General features: G+C 47.6%; 3 protein-coding genes across 3 annotated transcripts; 2 read left to right on the top strand and 1 right to left on the bottom strand.

Moving 5' to 3' along the window:
- Window positions 1-16: 16 nt before the first annotated feature.
- On the bottom strand, window positions 17-3742 carry got1 (glutamic-oxaloacetic transaminase 1, soluble). The gene is made up of 9 exons (XM_057047516.1): window positions 3399-3742; window positions 2459-2640; window positions 2264-2387; window positions 1956-2068; window positions 1771-1875; window positions 1540-1690; window positions 1175-1340; window positions 957-1099; window positions 17-874 (listed from the first exon to the last, which is right to left on the bottom strand). Exons 1-9 carry the CDS (start codon window positions 3505-3507, stop codon window positions 735-737), a joined length of 1233 nt encoding a protein of 410 aa, XP_056903496.1. The 5' UTR covers window positions 3508-3742; the 3' UTR covers window positions 17-734.
- A 5501-nt stretch (window positions 3743-9243) lies between these two features.
- nkx2.3 (NK2 homeobox 3) lies at window positions 9244-11904 on the top strand. Its single transcript, XM_057047517.1, has 2 exons — window positions 9244-9904; window positions 10722-11904. Exons 1-2 carry the CDS (start codon window positions 9526-9528, stop codon window positions 11342-11344), a joined length of 1002 nt encoding a protein of 333 aa, XP_056903497.1. The 5' UTR covers window positions 9244-9525; the 3' UTR covers window positions 11345-11904.
- Window positions 11905-14186: 2282 nt separating this feature from the next.
- nkx3.3 (NK3 homeobox 3) lies at window positions 14187-15656 on the top strand. The gene is made up of 2 exons (XM_057047518.1): window positions 14187-14617; window positions 14758-15656. The coding sequence occupies exons 1-2, from the start codon at window positions 14383-14385 to the stop codon at window positions 15210-15212; spliced, it is 690 nt and encodes a 229-aa protein (XP_056903498.1). The 5' UTR covers window positions 14187-14382; the 3' UTR covers window positions 15213-15656.
- The last annotated feature ends 1985 nt before the right edge of the window (window positions 15657-17641 follow it).

Genomic DNA, 17641 nt, shown 5'->3' on the forward strand with positions numbered 1-17641 from the left:
AAACATGCCACAGAGCCACGATTGCAAACGTTTATTTCAGCACTGGATCCATCTCACGTGCACGTACGACCGTCGAGCTGGAACCGCTGAGCGCTGCAGGACGGCTCATGGCTGCAGACCTTCCTGCTGCGTCGGAAAGAACGGTGAGGTCACAAAATTGGGAAGAGGACAGGGGCATGGCCTCTGTTTAAGAGCATAAATTAGAACATTGAGGTTCTCTTTAGTGCGTTTTGCACCATCATTGTGACGCAAGAACGTCGACAAGAACGTTGAAATGATAAGAATGTTAATCTGTTGCTAACACACATCCATTACTACACCAATGGAGGTAAACGGTGATAAAGTACAACAACTGGCCCTATAATCTTTAGATTAAATGTACACTCTCCATTTATGATGTCATAATTCAACATCTACCTATTAGCTAACATGGGGGCATTGCTTAAACACTTGGACTGGAAGAATCACAACGACAGATTTGTTAGACTGCTGAGGTAACTGCTACACTTCCTGATGGTAAACATCACCAAAGCGCTCGTCATAAAGGACGAGATGAATGAAGGCTGGACCTACAGGAGAGAGGGAGGACGGGAGGACGGCGAGCGAGGCAGCGCGTGTTTGTGTGCAAACGAGTTTGTGTCGTCAGGAAAGCAACAGGTTAAAAACACTTCTTTTTTTAAAAAGAGGGGGCTCTGAGATGTGCAAGTGCTAAGAAGAGTGGGCGAGTGCGTCCTCTACTGGACCGTGGTGACGGCCTCGTGGATGGACGCCGCCACGTAGTCGATGTTCTTGGTGGTCAGACCGCACATGTTGATGCGGCCGCTGGCCATCAAGTAGATGTGTTTCTCCTTCACCATGAACTCCACTTGTTTGGCTGCGGAAAACACAGAAAGACATCAAATGGGCCGTCCCGACACACCGAGAGCCGTGCGCTGGGCTGTGCTCGCTGGACTCACGGTTGAGTCCTGTGAAGCTGAACATGCCGATCTGATCGGTGATGTGGTCCCAGGTTCCCGGCGTGCCCAGGCTTTGGAGCTTCTCCTTCAGCTGAGCCCTCATCAGCAGCACTCTGTCTGCCATGGTCTTCACGTTGTCCTTCCTGCAGCCACACAGACAAACTCACATCAGAAGGCTCCCCGGGGCACGCGGAGCTCCTGCCGCGGCGCTTTCGGACCATTCGGCAAACAGCTGCGGCGAGTTCAGCGTGACGGCGACGACCCGAGCTCCCTGGGATGGGGGGTTGGACCACGTGGTTCTGACAATCTTCTCCATCTGGGACAGAGTCCTCTTCAGGTTGTCCGCATCACGAGCCACGACGGTCAGGTTCCCCACGCGCTCATCTGACGGAGCGAACACATTGGAGCGGCAGTTACACCAACCGCCTCAAGGTGGCGACATTTACAAAGGTACAAACATCTCAGCAGTTAGCAAAAGGATGGACGATTCGGGCCATTCTTCAGCTCGAGGCGCATTTTGGATCTTCTTTAGTGAATGTAAGACAACACTAACAGTGGCACTCATCACTGACAGGACACTCACTGTAAAGACCAAAGTTTTTGGAGAAGGACTGGGCGCAGAATAATTCAAAGCCCATTGAGACAAAGTAGCGGACGGCCCAGGCATCCTTGTCCAGACTGCCCGAGGCGAAGCCCTGGTAAGCCGAGTCGAAGAACACGAACAGCTTCCTCCTCTGCAAAACAGCAGCCGCACACGGTCGTCAGTTCTGACCCGGCTCAGACCGAAGGGGAAGAGCGCCCGTCCGCGTGATACCTTCATGACGTCGGCGATCCGCTTCCACTGCTCTGGCGTGGGGTCAGTACCGGTGGGATTATGGGCGCAGGCGTGCAGAACAAAGATGGAGCCCCCTGGACAGCTCTGAGCAGAAAGAATAGGGAGCAGAACAGGTAGATTTCTCCTAATCTGAAACCAGAGGCTCTCAACCGTGCGACATTTACCTCCAAATCACCGAGGAAACCAGCCAAATCAAGGCCCCTCTTCTCCGCGTCCCAGTACTTGTAAGGACGGACGTCCTCAAAGCCGGCATTGCTAAATACAGCATTGTGATTTTCTGAAAGAGACGGCACTCGTTTTACGGCTCCTCAGAATAAAAGAGATGTAGTGATTCCAATAATAACGACAATGTCTGAAGTCTACAGCTGATATAAACATTGGAGAGATTTTAGAATCTGAGTGAGGATCTACGTTGTAAAAGCCCTGTTCCACCCTCCCATGCGTGTGTGTGTGTGTGTGTGTGTGTGTGTACCCCATGTTGGTGCAGACACGTAGACGGGTGTCTTGGTGTTGTTGCTTCCATTGTAGAAGCGCCTGAGGAACTCTGCGCCTATCTTCAGAGCACCGGTGCCACCCAAACACTGCACGGCCCCCACCTGACGGAGACCAACAGCTCAGTGTGACCATCAGTGAACAGGAAGTGCCAGACCCACCCCCCACCACAAACCCTGTTCTCTCCAATGGCCGGGCTGTCATCTCCCAGGACGATCTTGGAGGCGGAGGACCTAAACTCAGGCAGCCCCAGGATGGGAAGGTACTCGTGGTTCAGCGTGTCATCGTGCACGATGAGTTTTTCCACCTTTTTCACCACGGGCAACACCCAGGGTTTGCTCTCGTCTGTCCGGTAGGCTGCAGGCAAAGGAAATGCATCATAAAAAAGCAGAAATCACAGCAACCTTTTCTTCGGGTGCATTAAAACAAAGCAGTAGAAAAGCTTTATCCATTAGCTGCTTTGTTTGGTCTGGATTTAAGGGGACCCGACCAGATAAGGTGGAAAGCAAACATCAGCTCTTTATCTATAGAGATCATTAACGTGCTTTGTGTTCCGTGCACTGGCTAAATGGGTTCATGAGTGGCTCATATATCCCTGCTGGCCAGTAACAGAGAAAGAGGGGATTATCAGGCCTCATCCTCATGGAGTAATCATGGGAATGCTGCTACGCGGCACAAAGCAACTAATTACTTTTTCCACGCAGTGTTCTTTGCGGTTTGCTCAGCAAGCGAGGATTACTTATTATAATCAGATTAAAACAGAAGCAGAGTCGCAGTGAACATTCAAACGTGCCATTTGCTTCGAGCAAGGCTGTGCATGTTCCAGGGAAGAAGAAGAATAATCCAATCGAGCGTTTCAGCGGTTGCGTAACCACGCCGCCCGGTGTGACGTAATCGGGGATTTACGAGATAATTACAGGACTTTAATTCACGACGGGCTCGTCGGATGTCCCTATTACTTCACAGGTTACACTAAACAAACACATCTGAAGGTTGTAAATCTGCGCGCTGTCATTTAGTTTTAATTGACATGTTTATCATGCTAATTATCCGACTGGTGCTGTTGGCTAGCGCCGCGCAGCATCATCTCCACCCGGCTGATTCCTCGTTCTTACCTCCCACCCCCAGGTTGACCTTTCGGGGGCACTGGTCGTTGTTGAAGTCCTGGGTGAGCTTGAACACCGCCACTGGGGTGGCCTGGGGCACCTCGCAGAACACCGACATGGCCGCAGGAGCTGGGACAGGAGGAGGCTGCGCTGCTGGCGACGAAGGGATGAGCTCCGAGGACGACACAAGCGCTCGGTCGCCCGATTTGATTCGGCAAAGGACCGGTGGGAGTTGTCGGATTTACCAATGGAAATGAAGCCGGATCCGCTGCAGGTGAAAGTTCGGGCGCAGAGAGGATCAACCCGGCGAGCGCTGTGACGTCATCCCCGGTGTTGCAGTTCACCACACGGCCACAGGGTGGTGCCAAATCTCCGTTTATTCCTGCCACGTCGGGAAGGAGCAGCGTTGCTTAAAACGTCGCCAATAACACATAAATACAATCATATGTCTATAAAGGTCTTTAAATCCGAAGGATTCATGCAATATTGGCGCTTCATGACATGCACAGCGGCAGCTTTACATAACCGAGATGGTTATGCATTCCTTTTTATTCCTGCAGGCCCGACTGATATTTAAAAAATTTTCCACCAAATCCGACAACCATTCAGTCAAAGACAAGCAAACCCTCACCTTTGACAGTCTCTTTAATAATGTCAAATGTATAATGTTTCTGCCCTGGACTAAGCAAATTCATGTCAGGGTTGTTTTCGATGGTATTTCCATCTGTTCTTTCCTGAAGGCTTGCGGTGTAAACATGCCGGCTGCTCTGCTGCTCCCACAGCTCTCTGCTGGGACTGAAGTGGTTGATAAATGGGACCCACTCCAGTATGAGCTTTCTTCCCAGGAGTGTGACTCGAATAGTTAAAAAGCATTGGGCCACACAGGAGTGAGGACTCTGCAACGTGGAAGCCGGGAAAAAACTTCATTTATGGTAAAATAGATTTGGGTGACTTTGTTGTGCTCATAGCAAATGGTTCTTAACATTTAATTTTGACTTTTTTAATGGCGTGCAGCTGGACAATTAACACTGTTAATGTGGGACGCTCTACACCAATATGCTTATCATTTGGCTGCTAATTGCTCAGCCTTGTACTTAACCATAAATACGTTGAGGTGTAACCACACACGGTGCAACTGCAGATGAATACAAACGATCCGAGTTGGCAGCGAGCTGCACGTTGTTTAATCGCCCGAGGTGGAAAAAATTTGACTGTGTACAGTAATTGCTTAGGTTACATTAAAAGTATATTTTCAATTTGACTAATACATATTTAATTAATTGGTACTTCATAATGGCTCCTGCGGCTATTACTGTTCACACATCATCTGGCTGATAAATATTAACTGTAGCTATATTGTTTATCTCAGCAACTCTCTTTTTTTAAAGAAAAAAAACAACAAAACCTCACTTTCATGCCTCTCCTCCCGTCACCCTGACAGTAGATGTTTTCATTCTTTCCGACCAGGTGAGGGTGTCTCCTACACTATCACTGTCAGCCCTGCAATTATGGGATTTGAGCTCTCAGAACAAGGCTCGGGGGCCCCGAGCAAGGTTTGGTTGTTTAAGTGCCAAGGAGGCCTCAGGACGACGGTGCAGGCTGTGAAGTGTGTGTCAGAGCATGAAGTGACAGCAGCCGCCTCTGGCCGTGCCCACGGGGTTAGTGTGTCACACCAGAATAATGAGCGAGTCAAACATTCAGACACCATGTGCGGCATATTTATTCTGGCACCTCGCGGTGCAATGCAAATAAAACAGGAAAACGAATGCCTCTCTCGTGTTTGCGAGCAGGAAAACGTTGCCACCGCCGTACGGAGACACTGCGGGACAGATTTTGAGGCGCAAGGCAGTCGCATTCCACCCGTGGTATCACTGAAACACAAACAGAATTGTGTGTACACACACACGGCTGCACATTCCAAGAGGGATGTTGCTCACATGTGTCGATGGCCTCTGTTTCTCTGGGTCACGGGTCTGTGGTGAGTGACCACCTTTTTAGCTTCCCGCCGTGTTTGTTTTCCAAAGACAGTGTCATCAATTCTCTAACATGGGCCTAGACACAGCAACAACAGAGGGCTCGGGACCTCCCCGTCGCTCGTCCAATGACTGATGGAGCGCGCATGTAAGAACAGACGGCTCCGTGCTGCACGACATTCCAGCTAACGTGCGCATGCCGACGTTTGTGTACCTTTGTGCATTTTGTTTGCTCGTGGCAATACTTTTCCTCTGGTCTGTGCAAACATCTGAAACACAAACATTTTCCGTGTGGATGAACCACCAAAAAGGGCTTTTCAATTAAAATGAAAGGGAGATTTCTGGTAATCATGCTATTTATTATGCTTGATGACACCACTGTTGCTTTGGAGTTGTCACTCTTGAACTGGCCCAATGCATTTTTATATTAACACAAAAATATGGGTTCAGCAGCAGATTAGCTTTGCCCAGAAAAGGCTATAAACGGAGTCTGGAAACATCTTGATTTATGAAGGTGTCTGTTTTAATAATGGAGTTAGCTAGCTTGCATTCGCTTCGGGGCTAAAATAGGAAATGTTCATTTCAGACAGTTGAAACAAATAAAGCATTTGATTTGATGTGGCTGTATTGACGGAGAAACTTTAGCTAACATACCACTTCTGACTAGTGATGGAGTCCTGGACATGACAGGAGCCAGACTTCCATCTGACTTGTCTGAGAGGCTCTTAAACAGATTTGGAGTTGTTAAACTGGTGACCGTCGCTCAGTGGAAGCAGCTCACAGAGAAATTGATGGAAAAGTTGGTGACACCAACACTGTTTTAGATCAGAGTGAAAATGACTCGACTTTTTGAATCGTGTTTAAACACTGAGGCGGTTCAGGAAATTGTTTCTAATAAATATTTCTAATAAAACAACAAGTTTTCCTTTTGGCCTATTGACCAACGGTGGGGGCTATGACATTTCCCCTGAACCCTTTTTACCATGAACCTGGGTGGAACCTCAAACACAAGCTCCACAGTGTGCTCATGGACTTGATTGATGCTGTCTTTTGGTCAGTTTTGGCTCTACCGTCGTCCACTATATACAAATAATCATGCAAAGAAACAAAGACAGGAAGTAGAAGCCTGATGTCTGATTTTGAAACCGAGCACGAAGAGTCCCCCCCCCCTCCTTCTGCATTGAACATTCTGCCGCAATAACAGCATAACAAAAGGCAGCGTCATGTCCTGACTTTTAATTAGGATTTATCCTCATTTCTGAACACCAGGTGATCCCTCACATGCTCTAAAACTCGGTTGTCCTAAAACAGACCACCATTTTGATGCGCATTGACACTCAGGCTACAAAAAAGAATTCTCATGGATGTTTACTTGTATTTTTTCCCCCCGAGAGAGCCGTTGCTGCCTGCTCAAGTAAGAGAAAGTCCTTCAGTAGCATTCTGAACTCGGTGTGACCTCTGGACATTTTAGAACAAACTCCGGTGCCACAGAGCGTTCAGTAAAAGCAGCTGGGTCCTCGTGTCCTTCTCTGTAGCCCACCTCCCTCCCAAGACTTTATCTGCCCCGCCCGTGTGGCCGTGGGGAGGATAAGCATTTTTAGGTCACCCGATTTCCTTCCAATCTGCATTCCCAACACCGTAGATCACAGAAACTACAGGCCCCACATCCCCCTGTTAGCGCTGGTGTATACAAACACACACCTGCTGGGGCAAGGCCGTCTGGGAGAGAATTACAGCGGGCTAATTTATGAGACCCCAGGGAGGGCAAAGGGCAGGGGACCCAGACTAACAAGACCTCACTTCCTCCTCTCTAGGCCCTCGATACACGTAACCTGGCTTCGGCTCTCAGAGGCATCTCCCCGTTATGTCGCCAAATACCTGAAGACCGTCGCCGTATTCCGACTGCTTTCCCAGCAGTTGTGGAATATTTGGCACATTCAGAGCTGCATCCAAGCGCGCAAGAACAGAGTTTACACGTTCCTAAAGATCTCTCGCCTTTGGGCTCCTCATTTCCTCTCCCGTGAAGGCGCTGTGATCTGTCACTCGGGCCCAGGCAGGGGTACAATAGCTTGGTCTGGGGCCTGCCCACTGACACCATCACAGAGGCCGCTGATAAGGCTCACCTTCCTGCAGGGGAGCGACGCCATCACCCCCACACACTTTGTGTGCTTCGGCAATTCCTGCAGATGAAGGTGGAATCAGACCATTGTGCGTTTTTAGTCTACTGGATCGACTGAAATAAGAAATAAACTGAAGAGTTAACAGTTAAAGGCTGTAATTCTGGAACCATGATTGCAGTAAACCACGTTATTACACAGCTATTGGGATTATTTCCACGTCACAATATTTGTACAACACACTTGCATCAAATATGACAGCATCATACACACACACACACACTTGAGTTGATGTCCCCTTCCCCCACCAACTGGGAATCAAATTTGGGACTATTGAAGCAACAGCCCCTACAGGACGTGTCCAATCCCAATCACACACATCTCGGTGTGCACACGCGTCTTTTTTGAGGCCCTCGTGCGTAAAAACCTCTCCGGGTTTACGCATGGCGGCTCCAGTCCTGATCCACCTGCTTCTGTATAGAAAGAGGGAGCCAGAGCTGAAAACAGTCCAGTGGTGTCCAGCTGACCTTACCCAGCTTATCGCGCCAACTCTGGGATGAAGATGATGTATTGGAGAGGCGCGCAGCACCTTGACACTCTCCGGGAGTCTGGGTTTTGTTACAGACAGGAAACAGACTCTTCCGCTCCGTAAACAACGCTTCTCTGCTCGGCCACTTTTGCGCGGTGGCACGCCAAGACCCGCCGCTGATTGTCAGGGAGGGGCGTGCGTGCGTGCGCGAGTGTTTAGGTTTGCGCGTCTAATTGTGCCATTAGGGCGCAGAGTTAACCCGCGGCTGTGACCCGTGAAGCTTTGTATCCGCAGCGACATCCCAGGACTTAACGGCTCAGGCCGAGCCGCAGTTTCTGATGTCTACTTAGAAAAGGACAAAAAAATAGGTCTAAAAATCATTATTAATTTCAGCAAATACAACAAGGCCGGGTTAATAGTTGGTCATCGGTCGGGCTCACACATCTGCCTTTGATTCATTCGTCTGGTGTCACGTTTCTCCCGTAATTCCCCGATTTGCCGATTTCCCCAAAGTCTGTGTTTTTTTTTTTTCAAAGACAGAACTGCAGATGAGGGGAAACACTAATCTCGACAGCACCTTGTTGATGGCGAGCGGATGAGATTATGTCGGCACGTCCTTCTTTTCTTTCCTCACGGTTCGGCAGCAGCGGGCTCTCAGAGCCTGGCGCCTGCACTTGGCCACAGGGAGACGAGGAGATGGTGTCCAGTTTCAGCCTGTTTGACAGAAATGAAACACCAGCTTCGTTTGTTCATCAGTAGTTTATTAAACACATCATTTTTACATTTAATGCCTCTGTAGTTATCATTTTTATTTTATTGTGTTGTTTGTTGTGTGTTGCTGTTGTTCAGTCGACGTTTGAACTCAAAACAAGTCACTGAAGCTCAAATCGAGCGGTAAATACAACTAAAATGTTCTTTTCCCCCCTTGTTTCCGGTCTCGTTTCCTACAATGGTGACATTTTATCTTATCCAAGGATTTCAAACGCAGGAAGGGAAGATATGGTTAATCTGAACCCCTCCGCGATGACTGGGTGACCTGTGAAGTGGTGCAACTGGTTATCGGTGTAAAGAAGATATGAGCTGAAACTTCAAACTTGCTCACATCGTCTATGCTTGTGCTTAAACACATTTATTGTGTTATTTCGCTGTTCTGCGCAGCGAGAGAGAGAGAGAGAGAGAAAGGGAGAGAGAGAGAGAGGAGGAGATCAGGGTCCCTCCCTCTGGGACGTCACAGACGGGGAGAGGACAGCATCTTGGCTGACCCCGCTCCTCAACGACTGTAAGCAACCCAAACAGGATAGACCTCTCCCTCTTTCTCTCTCTCCGTCTCTGTCTTTCGGCCCCGCAGCTATAGACACACGGCAGAAGCAGGTGATGTCACAGCTGAAGGAGAACCAGTCCTCCTCGGTCTGCATGAAGAGAAACACGTCGGCCGTGCCTCACCTGGTGTCTCCGAACTTTACGCAGCGCCCGGAGTCGGTTTTTGCGCCCTTCTGTCACCTTTGACCGCGGTAATAATGCTCCCCAGTCCGTTCATATCCTCGCCCACCACGCCTTTTTCTGTGAAGGACATTTTGAAGCTGGAGCTGCAGCAGCAGTCCCAGCAGCACCAGCTCCAGTTCATCTCCTGCTTGGGATTCTCCGGCCCGCTGTCACAGTCGGGGGGCTTCCCAAACAAGCCGCTGCGCTCCCACTCGCCGCCCTCCTGCATGCTGGCCGGCAGGGACAGCCCCAGCCCCACCAGCTCCGGCGTTTCGGAGGGCGACGACAGGATGTCCTACATGAACGCACAGTCCGAGCTGCCCGTGGAGGTGTTCGGCGCCTCCGCGGAGACGCAGCCTGCACAGCAGCAGCAGCAGCGGCAGCTGGAAGCCGGGCGAGAGGAGCAGGATCACAGTAAGAGACAATACTACAACTAAAACCAGAGAATAATTCAGATTTATGCGCAAAGTCGGCACTAGTTAAATTACCATTAGTTATACTAGCTAATATTCAGACGCAGAGGAATTCATCTTTGAGATACATTTGCATGATCGTGGCAACAGATAATGAAGTGTAGAAAAGCTCCAAAAATCAAACAGAAGCATTCGATGCTGGCAGCCACCCAGTGTGTTTAGCTAATGACATTTTAAATTATGTATTGGAATTGAATAACTTCTAAGTAATGATATGATAATGAAAGCTGAGGCTGAAACTCGGTGCTTCAGATGCGGTTTATTAACTGCCAAGCACGCGGTGCCAGAATCTTGTGGACATTAGCTGCTGTTTACACTTTTACTCATACGCTATTTATGAAACGATTTTTTTTTTACACTTTAAATTCTTTATGTTTGTTTAATGCAGATTAATGGCTGTTGGCTGCAGACACTGACGGTTCTGATCTCCAAATTTAATCAAAGGGGGAAAAAATTCAAAAGAGAAATCTAAATATAAAACGTTAAACCCTTTCATTTGCTTTGGGAAACCGATTAATGTACATTAATAATCTGTCAAATTATTTTTATTTAGAAGTGACGTTCCCTCAAATTGTTCTTTAAAAAATATTTTTATTGATTATATATTATTAGGAATTAAATCGATCCACAATTTAAAAAAAAAAGAAAAAAGATTTCGATACAATTATATGTTTTAAACACGTGTGCCTTTACTGGACAGGTCAGATATTCGTTCAGTCTTAGTGAAATATTTTAAAACGTCTTTTCTTTCCCTGCAGAGGTCTACGGGCCGCTGCTCGGCGACTGTGAGGATCAAGACGCAGACAAACCCGCCATGAAGCAGCAGAGAACCCGCAGAAAACCCCGCGTCCTCTTCTCCCAGGCTCAGGTGTTCGAGCTGGAGCGGCGCTTCAAGCAGCAGCGCTACCTGTCCGCCCCGGAGAGGGAGCACCTCGCCAGCTCCCTGAAGCTCACCTCCACACAAGTCAAGATCTGGTTCCAGAACCGGAGGTACAAATGTAAGAGGCAGCGGCAGGACAAGACCCTGGAACTGGCGGGTCACCATCATCACCATCACGCGCCACCGCCGCCCAGGAGGGTGGCCGTGCCGGTGCTAGTGCGGGACGGAAGGCCTTGTCTGACCGGATCTCAGAACTTTAACACTCCTTACACAGTCGGAGCCCCGAACCCGTACGGCTACGGATACCAGGCCTACAACAGTAACTCGGTTTACAGTAACACGTACTCGTGTACTTACTCCAGTTTGCCCACTCTGCCGCCCAGCAGCACCGCGGCCAACGCGTTCATGAACATGAATCTGGGCACCCCGCAGAGCCAGGTGCCCCAAGCGCCGGTGGTCTCGGCCTGCCAGGGCACTCTGCAGGGTATCCGTGCGTGGTAGCGCGGGCTTTACGCATAACCGGGAGACGCTGCTATGGACGGCGGACGGACTCAGCATGATCTGAATACGATAAAAACACAATTTCAATCCGGACGGGAGAATTTGAAGTGACGCAAATTAGGAGGAAACCGCCTTTTTAAATGATTTGAACCACGCCACTGCCTTTTTCTCTGCGGTTTAAGTAACCATGTTTGATTGTTTTCAATGTACATGTTTTGCGCAATTAAGTATGTTGTGATTGCAAATACAGAAGAGATGACGTATTTCCGATTCAACAAGAGCCAAACGAGATTTTCTTTAAAATACGAACATTCAGCTCCAACAGCTCAAATGGATTTCGCCGTTAAACCTCGATTCTTTAGACAGCCACAATGTCTCCAATTTGAGGAAGTATTATTTTCTTTTTATAACAACGCTGTGACTTGTTTGCGGCCAGAAGCCACTGTTTTTACTTTGAAACCGAGGAAGGTCAACTTCTTTTAATTGCGTGAATTGCGCAATGTGCCTATTGTGACGCTCGGGTCACATGATGATGAAATTAAATGATATAAGAACCACGAGTGAGTTTTACTGTGCTTTTGTGTGTGTGTGTGTGTGTGTGTGTGTGTGTGTGTGTGTGTGTGTGTGTGTGTGTGTGTGTGTGTGTGTGGGAACGAGAGAGATGTTCACTTTTTTCTAACTATTAAACAAACAAAGCGCAGACATGCGTAAAACCTGACGTCTCTGGCCATTTTTGGTCAAAATCCTGCCGCATTTTTCAGTCGCATGAAACTCCAAATACTTTTAAGTTCCGGGCGTGTAGTTTTTCATCTTCCTAAAGACTTTTTTGTGCCAAGCCTGTTTTGTTTTGTTTTTTCCCCTCCTGTGTGAAAGCTTGCGATGCGCTTCGAACTGAGACAAGAACCAGAAACAGGGAGAATTTAGAGGCCAACTAATGTCCGGGCAGGATTCACAGATGGACATTAACCAGACAGCCAACATCCCGGGACCCGCAGAGCTGCGGGTGATAAATATCCTTCAAAAGTTTCTCACCAGTGTAAATAAATACACTGAATAAAAGTGGCTCCCCTCCAAGTAATAATAATAATAATAATAATAATAATAATAATAATATAATAATAATAATAATAATAATAATAATAATAATAATATAATAATAATAATAATAATTGCAGCAATTTGACACACTGAGGCTGGATTGGAGACTGGAACACACACCTTCACCTCCGAGGCATCGCACACGCTGACACTATTAATGGAGATAAATGGCAACGTAAACAGAGCGTTTGTCTCATCTGATAGCCCCACTGGCCACTTCCCCTGGCTACCGCACTGCCGGTGAGACATACCTGGTGTCAGCTCTAAGTGCTGCAGAGTCACTAGTGTAAATAGAGCTGGCGACAGGACGGCGATGCCTGAGGACGCGGCCTGGCCGCGGCTGCTCTGACTGGCGCTGCGATCACTATCTGCTGCTTCCAAAGATAGCTGCTCGGCTCATCGCGGCGCAAGGCGTGGAGTTTCCCAAAACAAAGTCTCCAATGGCAACCACTCAAGGAGCTCACAAAAGAACCGGGGCCCAAATATAGAGACGGAATAAGTGCACAGAGAAGCTGGAGTAAATCCTCTGCCATTATGTGGCGTCAATCAGATTAATAGGTGAATGATGAGTGCCCTTTCTGCAGAATGTCCACATTAAAATTCAGCATGAGCCGCTTCATAATCCGATTCTAAGTGTTTCTATTGTGCGAGCAACATTCTTTAAAAAAACCCAAAACATTTCTGGGACTTCATAAAATCATTTAACTATATAATCAGCATAATTTTATAGGGAAAATACTGATAAATTGGAACGGCTGCTTCATTCAGAAATACATCGATTAAGGACACTAATGACTAAATATGTTATTTTGAAATGTCTGGGGTTTTTTAAATCTCTTTGATGTTTACAGCATATTAAAACCTTTTTTTTCATTTACCTCACAGGCTATACTAATGAGATGCAGGTTTATTTATACAAATTAGGAAAAAACGTATTTAAATTCTTTTGTTGTATTAAAGCCTGTATGAATTCTTATCCTATTGTTTTCAAACCCTCTTTCTGTCCTTTTTGGACATCAGTCGGTACTCCATGAAATGTGGTGGAAAGTAAACGAAGTTGAAGTGCGAAAACTTCTTCTGTTCTAACATAATTTGGCTCAGCACACAGAGAGATTTCCCTGTTTTGTCACAGGACGAAAACAAACCAGAGGAGAGAGCTCAATCCGTCGTCACGTGTGGTTTTTTGGAAGTACAGGCCTGCTGATTAATTTTTTTAAAATTTCCTTTCAACAAAAAGAGTTGAAAGGCTTCCATTGCAACCACGTGGCGGCGCTACTCGATTGATTTAAATGTAATATTCCCACTTGAAATGATTTTACTTATGGGTCCTTTGGCTGTGTCACCACTGTCTTCACGCACAAATGAAGGCTTGTGAAGTACGTTCAAATTCCAATGACGTGGACTTAAACCACAAATAAATTCAAATAATAAATATTCGACCAACGCTCTGCTGTGGTTCGACCCATTAATGCAAACTTTTACGCACGAACGCTGAACTTTACGCACCTGACTTTACACGCTAATTTATCTGATCGGTGTTTGGCGAAATGATGTTTGAAATTCAGGAACACCGAGTTTCTTTTGCATCTTCCAAGAGTCAGAAATTGCCTTAAAATCGTTCCTGTGTCATATTCTTGGTTTGTGGAAAGACTAAAAATGGGCGGTTTGAGGAGGGACCGGATATTATAAAGAGCCTATCGAGGGTGGACTGCGAGGGCTGCTGCTGTGGTTTAACTGTATAAAAGGCTTAACGCTCCAGATGTCGGGTGTTGATTACTAGAACACATCCAGGTAAACCTCAATAAAAAGAATAGGGCAATTAAAATGTAGTGATTTTTTTTGTGTACTTTCGAGTGACTGAAGAACAGATGCCTTTACTTAAACGCCCACGCAAGGGTGGAGGCGACTTCCGTGCTTTTTAAACAAATAAATAAATAAACATGACGTTGAGCTTCACGTCCTTCTCAATTAAAGACATTCTCACCGGACGTGATGTTGACGGAGCTGCCGGCGAAATGAGCACCGGGGGACACAGTGCTCCACAGCCGACAGCGGGGACCCTCTGCGCGGACATAAAAACGCGCAATTTGTCGCTTGGAAACTTCCAGCTGGGGAGACTTTCTGACCATCTGAGCGGCAGCAGCAAGGACACAACCAAACCTCCGAATATCAAAGGTGATCCACACATATGACGTTTTTCATTATTTATTTCTTCTTGTACGTATTTAAAGAGGATATTATTTGATGACAATAATCGTATAATTCCTAAAGAGGGGGAAAAAAGACTGTGTTTTATGATTTTTGTTCGTTCTCAGACCCGACAAAAGCCGCAAACCACCCCGGCGAGGACACGGTCGCTTCAGCGGAGGAACGGCGGTGCCTGCCGGTCACCAAGCGGCGCACCAGGGCGGCCTTCACTTACGCGCAGATCTTCCAACTGGAGCGCCGCTTTAACGCGCAGCAGTATCTCTCGGGCCCCGAACGGGCCGACCTGGCGGACACTCTGAAACTCACAGAGACTCAGGTGAAAATCTGGTTCCAGAACCGTAGGTACAAAACCAAACGACGGCGGATGATGAGTGAGTTCACGATTGTGCCGAGGAAAGCTTTAAGGGTGCTGGTGAGGGACAATCAAACATGCCCGCAGGCGAGCGGAATGCGCCTCCCAGTGACATCGCCGCTGTACCAGGCGTACCAGCACTACCCCTGCATGCACCACTGGTGCCAGCTGTGCAGCTTGAACATGGTGACGTCCAGAGGGATGCTCTGAGGGTGAGCTGTGCAGCACAAAGACAGGATTCCCCATCTGTTGATGCAATGATTTGCATTTTCACTATGTAATGTATTGTTACAGTTCCTTTTTAAAAGGGTGCAAATATTGTTAGCATAAAGATTATTATTGTCATAGATTAGGAAGCCTATTGGTGATTTGAATCTGGCTTATGAATCTATAACGTCCCATCTGACCTGCTGCTGTGTCCTCATGGTAGCCAAATACTGAGGGAGGGGCACCGAAAAACAAGAGAAAGGACTTTTAAATATGTAAGCTGTTACTTTTTTGTTATCCCTTTTGTGACATTGTTATTACTGACATTTATTTTTGCATTTCTTTATATGTCTTCTTAGTTTTTCTTCAAAGGGTGCCCTAAGGATGGATGAACCTTTAGGTTTTTTTGAAGTGAAACGTGATCAATAAAATGTTAATGTCATGCCATATGTGGAGATTGGTGTCATATAAAGTATAATGAAGTCAAACAAAGTTGCATTTACTGTAATGTGGGGAACAAAGAACCACCCTTCAGCCATTATCTACAGGTTATCGTCTGTTTAGGAGAGTACACAGTTAGCTGACCTCAGGCAAGAGTAGCAACTGCAGCTGATCAGAGGACCATCTGAGGATCTGATGATCTGCAACAGGAGCTGTCTGACTTATTTATCATGCAGCACCACACAGGCAGAGCACAGGTGTCACACAGGTCGGCTGTGTGAAAGGCTGACTTTCAGTTTCAGCCAGACTCAACACAGACAGTGAGAAGACCTTTTTCTGACTCTATCTTGGTGGTGCAGGAGTCAGAGAGGGGTTAATGGAGACCTTTCACCATCCCAGCACATTAATCACACCTTATTCAAAAGTCCACGCCCTCATCCCAGCAGAACACACACAAAAACCACACTTGAAGATAATGAAAACAGCAGTGGGGCTGCCAGAAACCGCATGAGTTAGTATCAAGAATCACGACTGATAACACATGTAAAACATCTTAATAAAAGTGAACCTGCCTGAAAAGTGTGTGTACCTACACAAGAGTGTTGATATCACTCCTCACCAGCCGTTTCGAGCCAAGAACAACAACCGATGGCACACTGTGACACCGGCCCTCTTCTCATTCATCTCTCATATCAAAACAACACTTCAGCCTCTTTACGCGTTTGATACAACAACTTCCAGGACCCGATAACGCCAGGGCGGGTCCGAGTCTGATGTCGGTGTCGGGGCCCGGGTCCGGTGTGTGACTCCGCGGTATGCTTTGTGCGCGCTCTGATTATTCGCATTGTTCCGGCGAATAGCTGGCGCCCGCCGTGACGAGATAAGCGTCTGTCTTTACCTGCGCGCAGTGTGATGTCACGCTGATTAAAATCCCCACTGAGAGCAAATGGGGCGATGAGGAGGGTGAGTCACGTGACCCCGCAGCGATTCTAATGACGACAGGTCTCCATCCAGTAAACAGAACACTGGCTACTACTGGATCTCCGGACTTCCTGGCCCGTCCAGCACCGATTGTTGTCATGTTTTGCAACGTTCAGGCCCATGAAACGTTCAGATGTTTTCACTTGCTCGGCTGTGTCGACCAGTTCAGGCGTGAGAGACTGAACCAGCAGTGCGAAGGAGCACAGAACCGAGGCGTCGCTACCGGACTCATCTCTTTTGTCTTCCGCCCCACTGAGGATGTCTCAGGTGAGAGGAATGCAGCGAGGGTGGGGCGAGGAGCACGGTAACGGCGGCCCTCAGTCATGCCTGGCCGCGCTTTGAAAACACAAATCTATTAGCACAGAAGTTTGGAGGCCGCTGCCAGTACACACACACATATTTGTAATGTGCACACTGTAGCGAGGATCAGCGCCTCGAGGGCCTCCACCATTTAAACAATGTAGTCTTGACAAAATTGATACCGAGACGGCTCGGATTAAGAGCTCGCACGAAGCACCGGAGCCGAGGGTGAATCACGATGCCATGATTCACCCTCGGCCGGTGGCTGAGTTTGAGCCACCAAACCTATCGAATGAAAGCTGATGGCTGATGTCACACTGGGAGAGGAGAGAGGAGTCACACACACACACACACACACCAAATAATCCCACCCAGAGGACTCTTGACTCTCGTTCCACAAACTATTAGCAGATAACATCAGTTTATGTAGGAATGTAAACATTTACAGTAAAGCTTAGAAGACAGCAAAACCTCAGTTCTGGGGGAGCCCATCACGCCAGGCTCACCAGCACCCAGAAAACCCACATTCTTGTCCTCTTTTTGTGTGATCTGCCTGCATATTTGCATCTTTTGGCCCAGCCAGCCGTCAGCAAACGTCAGAGTTTTCATCATAAAGAGACATTTATGAGCTGTAACGTGGTTATCAGTGGGGGGTGAATGTGTTTTTAGGACTGCTGTCCATAGAAGGAAGTCCTCCAAGCTGTTATATG

Source organism: Takifugu flavidus, chromosome 11 (genome assembly GCF_003711565.1).
Source record: "Takifugu flavidus isolate HTHZ2018 chromosome 11, ASM371156v2, whole genome shotgun sequence".
In the NCBI taxonomy this organism is placed as follows: Eukaryota; Metazoa; Chordata; class Actinopteri; order Tetraodontiformes; family Tetraodontidae; genus Takifugu; species Takifugu flavidus.

Bases quoted from the DNA above. Each gene is read 5' to 3' on its own strand.
- got1 (XM_057047516.1), bottom strand. From the start codon at position 3,507: ATGTCGGTGTTCTGCGAGGTGCCCCAGGCCACCCCAGTGGCGGTGTTC. The intron at 2,069-2,263 runs GTACACACACAC...CGTCTCTTTCAG, and splicing joins CGTGTCTGCACCAACATGGG to AAAATCACAATGCTGTATTT. The intron at 1,100-1,174 runs GTCCGAAAGCGC...GTGTGGCTGCAG, and splicing joins CCGCAGCTGTTTGCCGAATG to GAAGGACAACGTGAAGACCA.
- nkx2.3 (XM_057047517.1), top strand. From the start codon at position 9,526: ATGCTCCCCAGTCCGTTCATATCCTCGCCCACCACGCCTTTTTCTGTG. The intron at 9,905-10,721 runs GTAAGAGACAAT...CTTTCCCTGCAG, and splicing joins GCGAGAGGAGCAGGATCACA to AGGTCTACGGGCCGCTGCTC.
- nkx3.3 (XM_057047518.1), top strand. From the start codon at position 14,383: ATGACGTTGAGCTTCACGTCCTTCTCAATTAAAGACATTCTCACCGGA. The intron at 14,618-14,757 runs GTGATCCACACA...GTTCGTTCTCAG, and splicing joins CAAACCTCCGAATATCAAAG to ACCCGACAAAAGCCGCAAAC.